Here is a 17921-nt window from a genome sequence, read left to right as displayed (position 1 = left end):
ATTCCATATTCCTTCCGCTGATGTCGTACCAGGCGACTAAGGGCGCGCACCCGTTGCTCAGTCGCGCTCCGTTGCGACGACGCACCATGTTGTGGCTCCGTCGTGCTCTGTTGTTTAGGATTTGATACTGACATGAGTTGACGTACGTCGAAATATTATACAATTCCTAAGTACTTTCTTCTGTGTTGATCCGTCGACGGACGTCAACATGATGGAAGACGTCGCACACTACCGAGCAATGGGTACACGCTCTGGGGACACAGCCTAGGCAGCAGCAGGCAACATTAGTATTCCCAAGGAGGGTTAACGTCTGCCAGATGGCCGGTCATAAAACAGCCAAATGTTTTTGTTTTGTATGTTTTCAGGCGGGCTTTGAGTCGCAGCTAGATGTAACTGTGAACATTGCTAATTTACGCTATTAAAAATACACGCAAAATTTCAAGTTTCGTATCCACCAACCGATACCAATCAGTCACTCATCGTCGAGTTTTTATTAATAAATATTAATTGCTTTACACTGAATTTATAAAAAAGACCAATTTTTATTGCCTTAAATCATTGTAGTTTTTATAGGGAGTTACAAACTCAGATATTTTAATATTATAACGATTTGACAGCATGGGAAACACTATCAATTTTGATGGTAACTTAACGTGCGCAGGAATACGCAAAGTACGCCATTTTGTCTAAACGTCATCGCTGGTTAAAGTCAACGTCAAAGTGACTGGTGCAAAATTATCTTCCTTGTGAGATCAGCATCTGTCTGTTTAAAAGATTTCTTATTTTTAACGCAACGGATTTTGATGCAGTTTTCACTGTTATTTCGATAATTTATTCCCGGAGGTTTATAGACATCGAGCGAAGCCAGCCAGGGCGGCTAAAAAATATTAATTAAATTCTATAATGAATTAATTTCCAGTCCAGTCCAGGCCAGTCTGAAAATTTCAGTCGAGTCTTTAAAATAATTATTTATTTTCGGCGTTGCGGCTGAAAACGAGACTATGAATTCATAAGGATAAGGAGAGAGAGAGAGAGAGAGAGACCAGTCGACTTTTAGTCTAAATATCCTGTCAGGCTAGGGCACAGTTTAATTTACAATTTTCGACCCTCTCATAAAGTGTATAAGCTTTTTTAGTTATTCCGGTCTAATCTACAAAACGGATCAAACGGATCCACCCTTAATTATTATAATTACTTTCGTCCGGTCTGATCCCCTACCAATTTAGTACAGTCAAGAAGAAAACAGTTGTTGCTGGTTGTTACCTTCAGACATTCTAAAACCAAAAAAGTAAGAGTAAATATTTACTATCCAATATATTGTTATTTTTTGAATATACACTGTTTTTCAGGTAGAAATCATTGTAATGAAGATTAACCCATAAGGTAGCTGACAACCTAATTAATATACCGGACCGACAATTTAATATACCAAATCAAAAAACATTATCCAGTAAAAATATTTTCTTACTGACTGTATCAAAATAATATGCTTGGGGATCCGAACGGAATACAATATTTAATTATTTATTCTGATCCCCTCGACGGGGAATCAGAAAGGAATAGAAAATAATTAAAATGAAACGGATACACTAGGTATCAGACCGGATACACTAGGTACATTGGGTATCAGACCGGAATAACTTAACTCTTTGCAGCATGAAAACAAACTTATCTAGGTATTCACACGTAAAAAGAGATTTGAACCCACGACCCCCGGGTCATATAACATCTATACCACTGAACTTGACCACATCAGACCTCTATTATACACCAACAAAACCTCCCGCAGAGAGTTGCATTAATAACATTTTGACTATTCACGAATAATTACGCGTCACAGACAATGGCCGACTAGATATTAATAATGAAAGTATCAATATTAATGTTAAATTCCAATGATTACATCCTCGGCTGTTCATTGCTCCTACATTGACACGACGAGGTCAAATCATCACGCGTCTAGGATAAATAAAATAAAAAAAAAACCATGGAAACTAATTACTTGATATGTACAAAATGCTCGTTTACATTATGAAGTTACGTCAGATATATGCGTGAGATGGTTCGGATTAGGATCAAGTCGTATAGTATATAATAGGTCAGTCAGTGGATCATCTTCACAGTTTGGAGTGAGCATCACATTTAGTTGTACCTACCTTTGAAGTGTGTCGCGTATTGAAAAAAATGAAACTGGTAAAATTAGCATTTAATATTCTTTTTTTATTAAAGTCATGATTGTAAAATAATCGGATTTAGGATTTAGATGTGTGAAATCGTGATATAAATTATATATAAACGTTGTTAAATATTAAATTAAAAGCAATAAAAAATATAATTATAAATTTAATATATTTAATTAAAAGAAGTGTCGTATTGCAAATAATACTCGTAACAGATGTACCTACTAGTTTATGAATAATTATAATCATTGCTGACCTTAACCTATTTATCTTGCTATCTCTCTCATCTGTGCGTGTCCCGGTTTCTTCCTCAACCGTTGAGCGTCGGAGCCCAGGGGCCGCTTTCCTACTTTTTTGCACGGTCGTCGGCATCCCTCTAACCACTATCAGACCATACCATATTAATTTATCTTGCTATGATCATTGCACTTTTTAAATGACACAAATAACTAAAATCAACCAGAATAGATTAATGGATACTACTTTTACAAAGTGTTGAAATTGATGAACGCTAAGAATATAAATTAGAATCGTGGCAAAAATATCGATATGACTTTTACCCAAGCCCGCGAAAAATTTTGCAGTCTCTCTCTTTTTTTGGGGGTTTACTGCATGATTTCGAAAGCCGTGCGCCCGACGATGGTGGTTCACCGAAACCGTTGGCTCAAACCTATGAGTTGCCGATGTTCCATGTCATCGATGTACCAGACTATCGACTGACCATTGGTTCGATCGTCCGTTTGACCGAAGAGCTATTGCGGCAATGGTCCTGTTCTTCAAGTGTGTATTGCCAGCAAGTGAATAGCTATTCAATTAATCATGCAGTAAACCCCTTTTTTGGAGTCTGCTATGTTAAATGTTATCATGGTTGCAGCCTTTCCTTTATTTTTTCCGTCTTGGAATAAGGCCTCTTCTTCCATCTCCCTATCAAGTGTTCCTTGTCGAATGACTACCAAATAATTTGTCTTGTATGTGTATTATCAAGTTATGTTTTTGTATTATATTAGCTGTAGCCCACTATCGGTATCGCTTCTATAGCAATTTCGGGATTCTGGTTAATTTGTCACTATTGTTACGAATATGCCTAAAACACATAGATAATTTTCGTATCGAATTCATAGTTGCAAAGTATTGCGCGTCCGAACAAATCAAATCTTTAGCTTTATTGTATTGTTATATTATACACAGGGTGGTTCTTTAAATACCATATATTTTTTACTACAAACTCAGTATTATGTAACCAAATACACAGAAACGAAAAATGTATAGATTTTGCTATACATTTATTTTAATAATATGTTCTAAGCCGTCATCATAACCTGCTAAGAAAATTTGGCTAATGTAGCAATACTGTATATATGTTACTAGATATTGCCCGGGGCTTCGCTCTGATATGAATTTTGAGTCATTTCACCTTTCTAATGGTGAAAGAATTTTTGAATTTTGTTTTGTTCGGTAGTTTCGGAGATTATCCGCCTAGAAACATACAAACTCACAAATGCTTACCTCTTTATGATAATAGTATAGATAGGCTATATTAGTACAAAGATGAACAATGCCGGCTACACTAAAGCCGAATTCAGACAGATGCGATTGCAAAAGAATTAAATATGAAATGTATACCGCCAGAGTTTGGCGATCAGTTCATCAATAGTATGACGTATAACACACGTTTTTCGGTCTCCTGGTGACAGATAACACCAAGTTCTTCGGAAACCTAGCAAGGCGCCAGTTTTCCGGCATTTACTGTACTTATTTTCATTATTCGTTATAAGTACTCATTGTTATTGTGGAGAAAATAACAGTGTTTAGCCGGCATAACACACAACATTAACCTATTTCAGTTCATCATAGCTGCTCTGATCGCCGTGAGCGCCGCGGCGCGCCTAGAACACCTCGAACGCTCTTACCTGCCCCCCGATCAGTCAGGAGCCGGATCCAACAACCTGGGCTTCGGAAGCCAGGGGCAGTCGGCTTTTGGAGGTAATATTTTGTTTTGTCACTTTTATTTAAGCGTTAGAATCCAGGGTTTTCTAACCCAATTATTTTCCTTGGTTTTGAATGGTCTTCGCTGTCTTGAATGACTTGAATGTTTTGTCTTGAATGTGTTATCTTGAATGTGAATGTGATGAATTATTTATGTATGTCATGTCTCTGGTCTCATGTAGAGAGAATTTTTGGAGACTAAATGGAGACGTTGGAGCAAACAAACACACACTAATACAAACACTAAATGAATAATAGAGGCCCGACAATAATAATAAACGTTTTTTTTTTTAATTTCCCATCAAATTACAAGTTCAAGAAAAATAAATATCACCTGAGTATTTAACATTTTTTTAAAGTTTAAATGGATTTGTTATACATGTCACACATGCTTTTAAACTTAAGTTTTTTTGAAAATAATAATGAGATAAAAAAATTATGGAATTGAACCCGCGCCCCTGTCTATCCTCTGTATGTATATCTTAATCTTAACTTTTGAACTAATAAATGCCAAAGTAAGTTTGTTAGCTGTTCACTATTTAATAGCTCAACCAATCTTCTTGAAGTGTTTCATGGATGAAAAATCAATGATCCCGTGAACGATCGAAGCCGTGAGCAAAAACGAATTCTCTATTCCTACTAATATTATAAATGAGAAAGTTTGTAAGGATATGTGTGTATGTAGGTATGTTTGTTTCTCTTTCACGCAAAATCTACTAGACGGATTGTTATGAAATTTGGTATACGTGTAGAATATAACCTGGAATAACAGAAAGGATACCTTTTATCCCGAAATTCCCACAGGAAAGATCCGGGGCAAAGCTTGTAATACAAAAACGAATTAGGAAAATTTCTCCCTACAGGTAGCCATGGTCAATCTGGCTTTGGCAGCAATGGACAGTCTTCATTCGGTAGCCAATCCCTGGGCTCCCAAGGATCTCACGGATCTAACGGCTTTGGTTCCAATGGCGCTTCTTCCTTCCACTCTGGTGCTGGAAGCCAAGGCGCCTTCGGTAGCCAAGGCCAGGGAAGCCAAGGATTAGGCAGCCACGGAGCCTTCGGAAGTCAGGGGTCTGACGCCTTCGGCGCCGCCACTTCCAACCAGTACCTTCCCCCTAATGGACCTTCTGCCAACGGACAAAATGGTTTTGGTGCTAAGCAAGGTAAATATAGCTTTTTATTATTTTCAACGTAATTTTTATTTGCTGTTAAAATGTTGTTCAGATGAGTAAGACTCGCATTGCCAATGAAAACTTCTCTTCACGTTAGTATATAGAATTGTATGTTCAATAGAAATAGTGGTGAATTCGCAATTGATTTTGTTAGATTGGTGTGCTGTTGACTGTAAATCATACATCTATCGCGAAGTATTAAAACAAAATACATAAACGTTATGCGCCTATAGTGGTCTGTAGGCGGAGGGTTTAAAATATTTCTTTTATTTATAGTTTAACCTCACTTCGAATAATTTGTTGATTTTGTACTGATTTTATATAATTTTGAAAGTAAATCCGCGCCACTAAGCCATCTAAATCAAAAACCCGCTCGAGTCCTGTTAAATAGAAGAAATAAAAATAGATATGTTATGCCGGCACCACAATGTCGTCGAACAGTTTGGCAAACTTTGGCGTATTTGATATACATTCCTTGTTTTTCATTACAGTAAATAAAAGCACTCAATTAGTATGAGTTAGCTACACAAATTTCACGCATTCTCGTCGGCATATGTTTGAGTTCGGCGACAGTGTCGAGCTAACATTAGTCCTAATTCACGTAGAGTATGTGATACAATGATATGCTTATAATGAACAACTGTGTCAAATTCAAATTCAAATCATTTATTCAGAAATTAGACCTTCACAGGCACTTTTTCTCGTCAATCTTTAAATTTATAGTTATTTCTCACAAGCTAGAACGCTTTTCTCACAAGCTAGCTGTGTCTGATGAAAACTTAATCATAATCAATCATATTCCTTCCAGGACCTCAACGCAACCAGGCCTCAACCCAGTTCGGTTCTCAGCCCAGCAACCAATACGGTGCTCCTAGTTTCAACAGCCGCTTCGGCCAATCCCAGGGCCAGAGCCAGGGCAGTCAAGGATTTGGGCAGAACCAGGGCAGCCAAGGATTTGGCAGTCAAGGCCAGTTCGGCAGCCAGTCCCAAGGAAGCCAGGGTCAATTTGGAGCGGCCAGCGCTGCCAGCCGTCAGTACTTGGCACCCAAGACCAGCTCCAGTTTCGACAACATTCCTCAGCAGGCTTTCGACGAGAAGACCGGCTACCAGTATTAGATCGTTCGTGTTTTAGCCAATTGTGATCTAAATTGTATAATGTGTTCTATAAATATATGTAATGTGATATATTTTGGCTTTTTATTTATAAATATATATATTGGGACAAATCACACAGATTGAGCTAGTCCCAAAGTAAGTTCGGGACTTGTGTTATGGGATACTAACTCAACGATACTATATTTTATAATAAATACATATATAAATAAACATCCAATACCCGGGCCAATCAGAAAAAGATCATTTTCCATCATGACCCGACCGGGGATCGAACCCGGGACCTCTCGGTTCAGTGGCAAGAACCTTACCACTGCGCCACCGAGGTTGTCAAATGCCAGAAATTAGTGCAATACGTTCCCAAAAATATACCAATATTGTAGGCTTTCTGCATAAATTTAACAGATTATTACGAGTATTGTTGATGAATAAATTGATATTAGTAAAATTGGTTCAAAATATATTATTAAAAATGTTTAAATCCTCTACTAAAATTCAAAAAGTATTATGTACCAATTATTTAAAAATTACAATTGTAAAATGTTTGCTGTACTACTAAATCTAACTACATTACACTATCGGCTGTAATCGTTGCCGAATTGAAGTACATTGCTGACTTTTCCTTACTTCTTCATAGTCGTGTATTCCTCATGGCTGAGGGTCGTGGTTGTTACGTGGTATGAAACACACACAACGACTTTCTTGGCATTATTAATGGAGTGGTTTACCATTGCCTTCTCCATTTCACATAAAAGTTAATAAGAATCAACCAGTGTGCAGGTTTCCTCACGATGTTTTCCTTCACCGGAAGCAAGTGGTGGTCGATGAAAACCATGTTAAGACCTTTAGCCTCTTTCTTAATATTTTCTTTTAATTGTTTGTGGGTTTTTATACCTTCACTTGTTTGTTGCTTGTCTTTGTAGAAATACAAAAATTCATACAGTTTTCTCCAATTTTATTTCTTACTATACATGAGTCAGACTGGTATACAAACTCATGTGGCACGAGTAGGATTCGAACCTGGGACCTTTCGATCCACAGGCGGGCGTCTTAACCATCACACCACCACCGCTTTTTCCTTAAATTGAGACAAAATTTGCATTCAAAATAAGCATGTCAGTATATCGAATAGCTATGATCATGGCCGGTCCAATCTTGTATAAAAAGATTTTGACGAAATTTCTTTTTTCTTGTATAAAAAAACACAGCTTTATAAACAAATTATTTCTCCCACATCACACGTTACATGTAGCAAATTTCTTATCTACCTAAATCCATTTAGTAAAATTTTAAATTATTAACATTAAAGTCTTTAAAAAACATTAATTAAAACGAAGTAGTTGTATATAATTAAAAATTGTTCATGTTTATGAATGAGTCGCAATGCAATACGATGCGAAAATAAATTATAGAAACAGATATTTATAGACGAAAGGTAACATACCTATGTCCTTCTCCGTACTGAAGTACGGACTAATTAACTACAATAATTATAAATATAAATAAATATATTAGGACAAATCTCACAGATAGAGCTAGCCCCAAAGTAAGTTCGAGACTTGTGTTATGGGATACTAACTCAACGATACTATATTTTATAATATATACATATATAGATAAACATCCAAGCTAATCAGAAAAATATTTTCCATTATGATCCCTGACCGGGGATCGAACCCGGGACCTCTCGGTTCAGAGGCGTAGCGCTTGCACTTTACCTCTGCGCCACCGAGGTCGTCAATTAATTATGCATAGAAGATACGTGAACTTCACGCTTAAGTATGTGGTACACACGGAATATAGGATACACTATTTTTTTTTTGGCATCGCATCGCATCACTCTACTTTGTGTCAATAAATAAGGATGACACATTATCAGTAGCGTAGCTACTAAGGGGCTAAGCGGGGCAGTGCCCGGGGTCCTCAAGCTCAGGGGGCCCTCGAATCCTTACCAGAAAATCTCAATCGTACTCATCTTTTGAAAAATCCTCCCATTTTAAAAATTTCTCCCCTTTTCAAAATAAATATGACAGGTTGCAACACGATTTTAATAATGGAAACTCAGTTTCAGATGAATTCGAAAGTTATAAAAAGGGAAATCCTCTAAATTATTTATGAGGGTTGACAATGTTATCGATTTGACGGATATCAATATGTGCGTTTTATTATTTATCAATGTGCGTTTTTGTAATTCGCGATTGTCAACTCGAGTCAAGATTTTTTTTCTAGAATGGTTAATGTTTTATCAGGAGTAAGTAAGCTTTTGTCAATATTTTTTTGTACTAGTCTAAACAAAGGTTCAATTTTATTTGATTTAAGTACCACTCATATTAATGTCTCTGTATATTTAATTATTTTATGTCCTATTTGTATATTTAATGATTTTACTTCATAAAACCTTACCAGTTCTGATAGCAGTGGGGCCCCATTTTTTTATTTCCCCCAGGACCCATTGCACATGCGATAGCTACGCCATTGCACATTATCGTCATGTAACGTTTATGTAACAGGATATAAACTCGTTTGGATTTTCAAAATCATATCTTTTTTAACACAAAAATCACATACATAAAAACACATACCGCGTTAAATTCGACGCACTTTATCAATACAGTAATTACTTAAGCTGTGGCAATTAAGAATTGGCTCCACAGGTTTTTGAGCCCCTTTTTTTTCGACATTATGATGCACACCTGGTCAATGTTTTTGTTACGAGTACATGTTTCTAAGCAAACTGAGTCAAACTTTAAAATAAACATGATTAATTTCGCTTTTGTTAAAAAAAAAAGAGTTTTGGTAAGGCTACCAAAACTCATATTTTTTTTACAAATTTAATTGTACTAGCACTGTGTTATGTTATATAGTCTTATCGTAGCAGCACTGTGTTATGTTATATAATCTAATCGTAGTAGCACTATGTTATGTTATATAATCTAATCGTAGTAGCACTGTGTTATGTTATAGAATCTAATCGTAGGAGCACTGTGTTATGTTATATAATCTAATCGTAGTAGCACTGTGTTATGTTATATAATCTAATCGTAGTAGGTCTGGGTTATGTTATATAATCTAATCGTAGTAGCACTGTGTTATGTTATATAATCAATCGTAGTAGGTCTGGGTTATGTTATATAATCTAATCGTAGTAGCACTGTGTTATGTTATATAATCTAATCGTAGTAGCACTGTGTTATTTTATATAATCTAATCGTAGGAGCACTGTGTTATGTTATATTAATAGGCATTAATATAACATAACACAGTACCACTACGATTAGAAGATCCACAACCTATTATTGTTATTAAACTAAATTTAAATAATAAGATGAGAAAATTTCGGGCTATTTATATCCAGATGTTATCAAAAAGAGACAGATCAGGACTGCTTTGGAAATAACTAAGTGGACATCCTGAGTTTTTGCCTACACTCATTTAAAGCAAATATGTTAATGTATGTACACAAAACCACTAGCTCTTGCTTGAAGCTTTGCCTGCATGAATCATTGAAATGAATGAATTCATGAATCTTCCAAAAAAGAATCAAAATAAAAATTCTGCAATTATTTTATACTATATTCTTCCACTTTATTGTACCGCTATATATATATATATAACTATATTCTATATTCATTTCACTTTCCGTTCCTGATATTCGCTGCGTGTTGCGTCCCGTTATTATAGAAATAAATAGAAAGTAATGTAAATTAAAAATAAAAATTAACAAACCAAGCAAAAAGAAATGTTGGCACACGTAATGGCCGCATTTACGTAACGTAACTCCAACAAGACAAAGTGGGCTTGTGCCCTTCACTGAGACCTTGAACTTTCGCAGCCTTCGGAGCTTAAAGCTTGGTCAAGTTCGACGTTGAACTTAATTTCTGTTAATTGTTATTGTTTACCCCGGATGCATTAACGTGATTTTGTAATAAAACTTTAATTTATTAGTCACGAAATATGCGTAAAATAGGTGATGCTATTTTATTGACGATGTTTAAAGATATTAAAAGTTCTATTATATTATTTGTCGACCTCAGTGGCGCAGTGGTAAAGTTCTTGCCACTGAACCGAGAGGTCCCGGGTTCGATTCTCGGTCGGGTCATGATGGAAAATGATATTTTTCTGATTGGCCCGGGTCTTGGCTGTTTATCTATATATGTATTTGTTATAAAATATAGTATCGTTGAGTTAGTATCCCATGACACAAGTCTCGAACTTACTTTGGGGCTAGCTCAATCTCTGTGATTCGTCCTAATATATATATTTATTATTTATTTATTATTAAGAGGTTTTACTAGCTTCCTTCATAGCAGATTGGTCAGTTCGAAATAAATATAGAAAGTTAGGCATTCAAATCCCAAAATATCATAAGATTTTCTCTTACAGGGTGTCTTATCACTCGATTACCAAAAAATAAAGCAAGTAAGAATTAATCTAATCTTCTTCATAGTCGTATTCCTCATGGCTGAGGGTCGTGGTCAATACGTGAAATGAAACACACACAACAACATTCTTGGCGAAGTTATGAAGCATACCAAGTTAATAACTAACCAGTGTTCAGGTTTCCTCACGATGTTTTCCTTCACCAGATGCAAGTAGTGGTCTACCACTACACATGAGTCAGATTGGCATACAAACTCATGTGGCACGAGTAGGATTCGAACCTGGGACCTTTCGATTCACAGGCGGGGTCTTAACCATTACACCACCACCACTTATACAATATACATATTGTCGGTTATATTTAAAAAATAGTAAGCCCTTCTGGCATAATAGGGACCAACACTGTTTGAATGAGTTTCTTTCGGCATTTCTTCTCAGCAGTGGTCGTTCCGAAATGCTAGTAGTTTGTAGCTTTGGTAAACATCATTTAATTTAGATCATGACGTGAAAAAGTGCCTGTGAAGGCCTAATTTCTGAATAAATGATTTGATTTTGATTTTGATTTTAATTAAATACCTACAAATAATTAATAAATATATTTACTGAATGAAGTTATTCTGATAGAATGGGTCCTCTTATTTTTTTGCCCAAAATTAATTTAGCCTCAGAATCAACTGTTTTAAGTCGAATTAGTCTAGGAGACTGTATGTAAATTTAAAACTCTTTTTCTTTCCCTGTAGTGTAAGGAAATACAGGTTTACGAAAACGATAAACAACTTTCAACACTGCGAAAAAAAAGTCCAATGTTTAAAGATATTCTACTAATGTTACTCGTTAATGCGAATATTTTGGAGGATGTATGTATATGTACATTTGTTTGGACGGATTGTTATGAAATTTTAGAATTTTTGACTAGAATAACAGATAGGATAACAGATAGGCTACTTTTTATCGCGAAATTCCCACGGGAGCGAAGCCCTGCGGCGCAGGTAACATTTCGTAAAGGCAGGCGAAGAGTAATTTGAAAGTATTTAATAAAAAAAATATTAGCCTGTGGAATGTCTTTGAATGAATATTATATTTGGTTCACAGGAAGACTTAAACGGCATCGAGCTCCTGGACTATGATTTTACATTGAATAACTTGTCACCAAATCTAGAAAGTACTGCCTATATTATAACAATGAAACACCAAGGTCTCATATCGGATGCATTTATATAGCAAAGATGCTTTTAATATAATTTTCGGTTGGTATAAAAGTAGAAGACATTTTTTGAAAAGTCACATTGGGTGAACTCGATTGCGAGGTGTGGTAGCGACCAAACATCAAAATGATATTGGTAACTATATTTTTATCTGCTTCTCTAACATAAAATCATTCTTTACATATTTCTTTTTGACGACCTCGGTGGCGCATTGGTAATGTGTTTGCCTGTGAACCGAGAGGTTCCGGGTTCAATCCCCGGTCGGGTCATGATGGAAAATGATCTTTTTCTGATTGGCCCGGGTCATGGATGTTTATCTATATATGTATATGTTATAAAATATAGTATCGTTGAGTTAGTATCCCATAACACAAGACTCGAACTTACTTTGGGGCTAGCTCAATCTGTGTGATTTGTCATAATATATATATTTGTCATAATATATATATTTGTCATAATATATAAATTATTCTAAGGAAACTATATTTCATCTCAAGGGGCGAAAAGAAAAGTTTTCCCTTAAAAAATAATAAAGATTTTTAATCTTCTTAAAATGTCAACTGTTACAGTTTGTGTGGCGACTAGTACATTCAACAGAACATCAACCTTCCCAAATTCATAGCAAACTCCGCTATTACCGAGCCATAGAGGTTGATTCTCTCTCCATATTATATTTGCTTTAGCTAAGAAGCTTCCGAAGTCTTCACTCATTTTTTTTTTCATTACAAAACTCAAAAATTACTTCCAAAATAGATAATTAACCCAGTCCTATGATTGTTTTGTAAAAAATAATATTCTTATAATTATTTTAATAATATATAATATATTAGGACAAATCATACAGATTGAGCTATCCCCAAAGTAAGTTCGAGACTTGTGTTATGGGATACTAACTCAACGATACTATATTTTATAACAAAACATATATATAGATAAAGATCAGATCAATCAGAATCAATCAGAAAAAGATCATTTCCTATCATGTCCCGACCGGGGCTCGAACCCGGGACCTCTCTGTTCAGAGGCAAGCCACCATACCATCTCGCCACCGATGTCGTCAATAATAAGTATAAGAAAATTAATTATCATTTTTACTAACATAGTATAAGTTTACTAACAGTATTGAGTCCTGGTTACTTGAATAAATAATTTTTCATTCATTCAAATTACAGATAATCTTCACATCTGCTATTGCCTTCGGCTCGGCAGCCCAGCTACCCAACGCCTACCTTCCTGCCAACCAGGGTGGATACCAAGCATCAGTCCAAAGTCAATCCTTCCACAGTTCTTCTACCAGTTTCCAAGGGTCTTTCAACCAATACAGTTCTGGAGACACGGCAAACAGACGACCTCAACAGCAACAGGAGAAAAACGCGCAGATTTTGAGTCAAGATCAAGAAATTAACGATAAGGGTAAGTACGCACAAATATTTTGTTGTTGCAAAAGGAAAAGAACAATTTTTCTTTTTTGCTCAGCATACATTTCTTCGAAGTATTATCATGTCAACATACCTAAACAAATATGGCGAAAACGCTTTTAGTAATACTGTCATTTGTTTACTAGTATGTTTTCACTTGAAACAATAAAGTTTCATATACAAAGAAACAATATTTTGTGAACAACATTATAATAGATAATAGCTAAAATATTAACAGTGATCCCTCACTAGACAACAATGCCTGTACCCGTAAACAAAATACCCGTAAACCGTGCAACGTAGACTGTATACGTTACGCAGCTGGTTGTTGTGAATAGATATAATTTTAATATTTGTTTAACATTTTTAATGTTTGTGAACTTGTCAATTCCACGTCAATTTTTTAAGAGCCCTTTTAAAGTAGATGACGGAGGTATCTATTGATTTCTTACGTAACTTAGGCTGTTATATCCAAGAACATTTTATTATATACCATAACGGATTTATTTCGATGGTTATAATAATATAATTATTTTAGATGATGTTTTGATGACTGTCGTGTGTTGTTGAATTGAAATTAAATCAGTCATCATATTTTTATGTCATTAATTTACCATTTAATAAAGCCAAATTTATATCAAAATTATAACAATTGTTATTTTTCCAAACGTTTTTACCCACTTTCGTCATTAAATATTCTAGTAGTATATATTAAAAGTGCACAACAAGGTAAATAAATATTTTCAGGTTTCCACTACAGCTATGAAACTTCAAACGGCATCCGCTCGGAAGAAGTTGGCAACTCTGGTCAAACCCACGGCGGTTTCTCCTACAAGGGTGACGATGGCAACACTTACACTATCACATTCTCTGCTGGAGAAGGTGGATTCCAAGCTCAAGGAGCTCATATCCCGGTAGCACCAGCTATACCTGCTGAAATCTTGGCTGGTCTACAGCAAAATGAGAAGGACGAAGCAGCTGGGATATATGATGATGGTAATTCGTTTTTAGTTTGATATAAAAAGGTAAAGGTGACATCAGTTTCTCACATCTTCCCTATACGTTCGGGGCAGAGACGCTGCAAACCCTGGGGTCAGAATAAAAATGACTTTAAATTTGTAGATTCCAAAAAAAACCTTCCTCGGAAAGACCTATTAGTTCAAGATTTATTTAACTGCCTCGTAAGACATAAACGGATGAATGTTGTGAGCAATTTGACGACCTCGGTGGCAAAATGCTTGCCTCTGAACCGAGAGGTCCCGGGTTCGATCCCCGGTCGGGTCATGATCCAAAATGATTGGCCCGGGGCTTGGATGTTTATCTATATATGTATTTGTTATAAAATATAGTATCGTTGAGTTAGTATCCCATAACACAAGTCTAGAACTTGCTTAGGGACTAGCTCAATCTGTGTGATTTGTCCTAATATATTTATTTATTTATTTAATTGCTCCATTGCACCTGTGCGCTCGAACGCGTCGAAACTCAACGGTAAAATTCTATGAAGTTTCGAGGTTCAACAACGCACGTCTGGGTCAAAACCTGTAGAAAACAACGGAAACACAACGTGCTGTATCGTCGCAACGGAGCCCGACTGAGCAATGGGTCCTTAAGAGTAGTTCTATTCTACAGCGGAACCACATGCCACTAATATTAATTTTATTTTTATAATTATAAAACTAATTTAATTTCTAATGTTTAATATATAATTTTTAATCTGATGTCATTTTATATTTTTTTAATTAATGTATTAACATTTGCATACTATTCACACAGGCTAAATAGGCTTGTACTAAAGTATTATGTGGATATTGTATAACCTACCCTATTTAAGCAAGCAAGTTTATTTGATAGACAAATTAAAAAACCTCGACTTTCGATATTAAATTCGCTCCAACTTTTGAACGGCTGAACCGATTTTCACGAAACATGGCTAAGGAAACTCGGGATAAAATTATCTTTGACACAAAAAAAACTAAATGAAAATCGGTTCATCGGATACACAGACAGACAACTTATAACACCGCTCTTTTTGCGTCGGGGGTTAATAAAAATGATATGATATGATTTTTTTATGTTTTAGGACAATACCGGCCAGATGATCACAGACGTGGAAAGAAAAATGGCGGACAAGGCCAAAGCTTTGGATCTTCAAACCACCAGAGCAGTTTTAATTCCAACGCGGGCTACCAGTATTAATATTGTTAAATGATTGCACTGAAAATAGCATTCTGTCTTAGCTAATATTTAATGTGAATGATTAGTGAGCTTTATTTAGATGTAGAATTATGTACCTAATTGTTTTTGTACATTATTAAATAAATAAGGTCGCAGCGTTAATTTTGATTTTATCCATCTAGAATTTCTCTAACAAAGGTTTACTATAAATTTCTCTTCTTCTCTATTATTTACAAGGAATGTAATTGATTTCATTATCTGGAGGCCCTGAGTTCTATTCCAAGAGCGGGTAAATATTTGTATTTTTGAACACAGATAATATCTGTATGCGTTTGGGGGTGTGTAATGCTCGCTTCTGTGTCCGAGCTAAACTTAATGCATAGTGTAGGCCATTAAATGTTGCCATACTATAGTTATTTACGTGGACACGTCGTGTGTGTCTTGTTGATACACTTTTTAGGTAATGTGTTAAAATTGTTATAATATTTTCTTTGGTAAGATACAAAAATGACGGTAACCTTAACGATACCATTATGCGAGTGTAATCTTTGTAGGCTAAACAAAAAAAAAATACCTAAGATTGAAATAATTAAATGTGCTTACTAATTCTCTGGTCAAGGTCCTCTTTCATTGAGTCATTGCCCAACTACGCATCATTACAGACGAACATACAAACTGTATATGTGTATCTTAACTAACGAGCTCTTGTTTTTAGGCCATCAAGATCATAATTTTCTGCATTAGTATCATTACGTTTATGAATGTTAGAAAACTTATACTACTATATTTAAATAAATATAAATGTACCATATTTCATCGAAACTTTCATTAATGTTTACATTCCTTTTAAGTTAAAATGCGAATCATATAATGTGTCTTTATACCACAGTAAATAACTCTGTAAATGTCTACTGAGGAGCCTGCTACCCACAGCACAGGGGAGGGTTGTTCGCAGAGCGTTTCGACCGCTGCGGCTGCGCGGTCATTACAATCCGTCAATTTTCTTGAGGAAGGAATAATTTCCAAAATCAATCATTCATAAAATTGACATTACTACAGTACAGAGTAATTAATTTAACTTCATATACCTAGTAAAACTCATTCTTGTCTTTGTTAAAATTTGTAATAACCACCGGGAACCTAACCTCGTTGTGTCAACGCACAATATTAGTTATTTACAAATAAATAAATTTTTCATTTTCATTTTCAACAACTGCCTGCAGCTCTGCTCTTGATAAGCTATTTGTTACCTAGAATAATTAACTATATCTAATCTGAATATCATCAAAATCGGCCAATATAATTTAGCTGTAAGAGCGTCATTAAAACACTTTCCACGCATTTATCATATTTAGTATGGAAATATGAATATAAACGACATACTAAGATAACTCTTCCAAAATCTTATTTTATCGTCCTATACCTATATAGCTAATGTGTGCTAATGTTGTGGTCTTTATGTGGATTGGGATAAAACGCCAGACTCTTTCTAGGCCATATCAAATTATCTATTGGTTAAAACAGCATAGAAAATCCGTGCAGTAGATTTTTGAGTTTAGCACGAACAGACAGACTGACGCGGTAGAGCGGCTTTGTTTTATAACATGTAAGGATATAAATGGAGTAGTTTGCCATTGTCTTTTTCAAATCACATACAAGCTGATAAATTATCAACAAAACAGTTGGCTTCCTCACGATTTTATCCTTCTCAGATGCCCGTGTTGGTCTACCAAAATTACTATACATGAGTCAGATTGGTATACAAAATCTTGCGGTACAAGTTGGATTCGAACCTGGGATTGTTTACAAGCTTTTATTTAGTTTCACCTGTCTCGTTGTACATTAATCAAATACTACTAAATAACATTACTTTCCAGTTGACTCACAAAAAGTTAAAATTTCCCACGTCGCTTCAGTTTTCATGATAATGCATTATTATGATAAACATGACCTGATGGTGCAGCCCGGATCGGCTCCAAACGAGGGAGATCCTCAACCGTTTACAGCAGGGACATGGGTTTTTTGTCTGGTGTTAAATGCCATAAGATCTCTCTGACGACATTAAAAGTTTGTGGAAAAAATGAAATTTTTGTAACAAAAAACTTGATCTTGTTTAGAAGGGATTCAACTTTACTCACAGGCATTCGACAGAAAGGTTTTTAACCACCTTTGGCTTTTAAAATTTGAAAAATCGTAATATAAGATAATGAAAAGAAGAAGTTTGGTATTAACGACAATTATAGTATTATTTGATAAACTAAGTATTTACAATTTATCGAAACTGTAAAT

At 35.4% G+C, this 17921-nt stretch overlaps 2 protein-coding genes across 2 annotated transcripts; both read left to right on the top strand.

Annotated features, from left to right (window-relative positions):
- The first annotated feature begins 2082 nt into the window (after nucleotides 1-2082).
- On the top strand, nucleotides 2083-6525 carry LOC128677679 (keratin, type I cytoskeletal 9-like). The gene is made up of 4 exons (XM_053758692.1): nucleotides 2083-2193; nucleotides 4025-4163; nucleotides 5030-5329; nucleotides 6147-6525. The coding sequence occupies exons 1-4, from the start codon at nucleotides 2185-2187 to the stop codon at nucleotides 6452-6454; spliced, it is 756 nt and encodes a 251-aa protein (XP_053614667.1). The 5' UTR covers nucleotides 2083-2184; the 3' UTR covers nucleotides 6455-6525.
- A 5535-nt stretch (nucleotides 6526-12060) lies between these two features.
- On the top strand, nucleotides 12061-16425 carry LOC128677680 (pupal cuticle protein 27-like). Its single transcript, XM_053758694.1, has 4 exons — nucleotides 12061-12171; nucleotides 13209-13449; nucleotides 14202-14450; nucleotides 15538-16425. Exons 1-4 carry the CDS (start codon nucleotides 12163-12165, stop codon nucleotides 15651-15653), a joined length of 615 nt encoding a protein of 204 aa, XP_053614669.1. The 5' UTR covers nucleotides 12061-12162; the 3' UTR covers nucleotides 15654-16425.
- Nucleotides 16426-17921: the final 1496 nt, after the last annotated feature.

This window comes from Plodia interpunctella, chromosome 18 (genome assembly GCF_027563975.2).
Source record: "Plodia interpunctella isolate USDA-ARS_2022_Savannah chromosome 18, ilPloInte3.2, whole genome shotgun sequence".
Taxonomy (NCBI): domain Eukaryota; kingdom Metazoa; phylum Arthropoda; class Insecta; order Lepidoptera; family Pyralidae; genus Plodia; species Plodia interpunctella.
Note: the sequence above shows the minus strand (reverse complement) of the source record. Positions and strands in the feature narration are given on the sequence as shown.

Excerpts from the sequence above, each read along its gene's own strand:
- LOC128677679 (XM_053758692.1), top strand. Across the intron at positions 4,164-5,029 it reads GGGGCAGTCGGCTTTTGGAG|GTAGCCATGGTCAATCTGGC; the intron begins GTAATATTTTGT and ends TTCTCCCTACAG. Across the intron at positions 5,330-6,146 it reads TGGTTTTGGTGCTAAGCAAG|GACCTCAACGCAACCAGGCC; the intron begins GTAAATATAGCT and ends TATTCCTTCCAG.
- LOC128677680 (XM_053758694.1), top strand. Across the intron at positions 13,450-14,201 it reads TCAAGAAATTAACGATAAGG|GTTTCCACTACAGCTATGAA; the intron begins GTAAGTACGCAC and ends AAATATTTTCAG. Across the intron at positions 14,451-15,537 it reads AGCTGGGATATATGATGATG|GACAATACCGGCCAGATGAT; the intron begins GTAATTCGTTTT and ends TTTATGTTTTAG.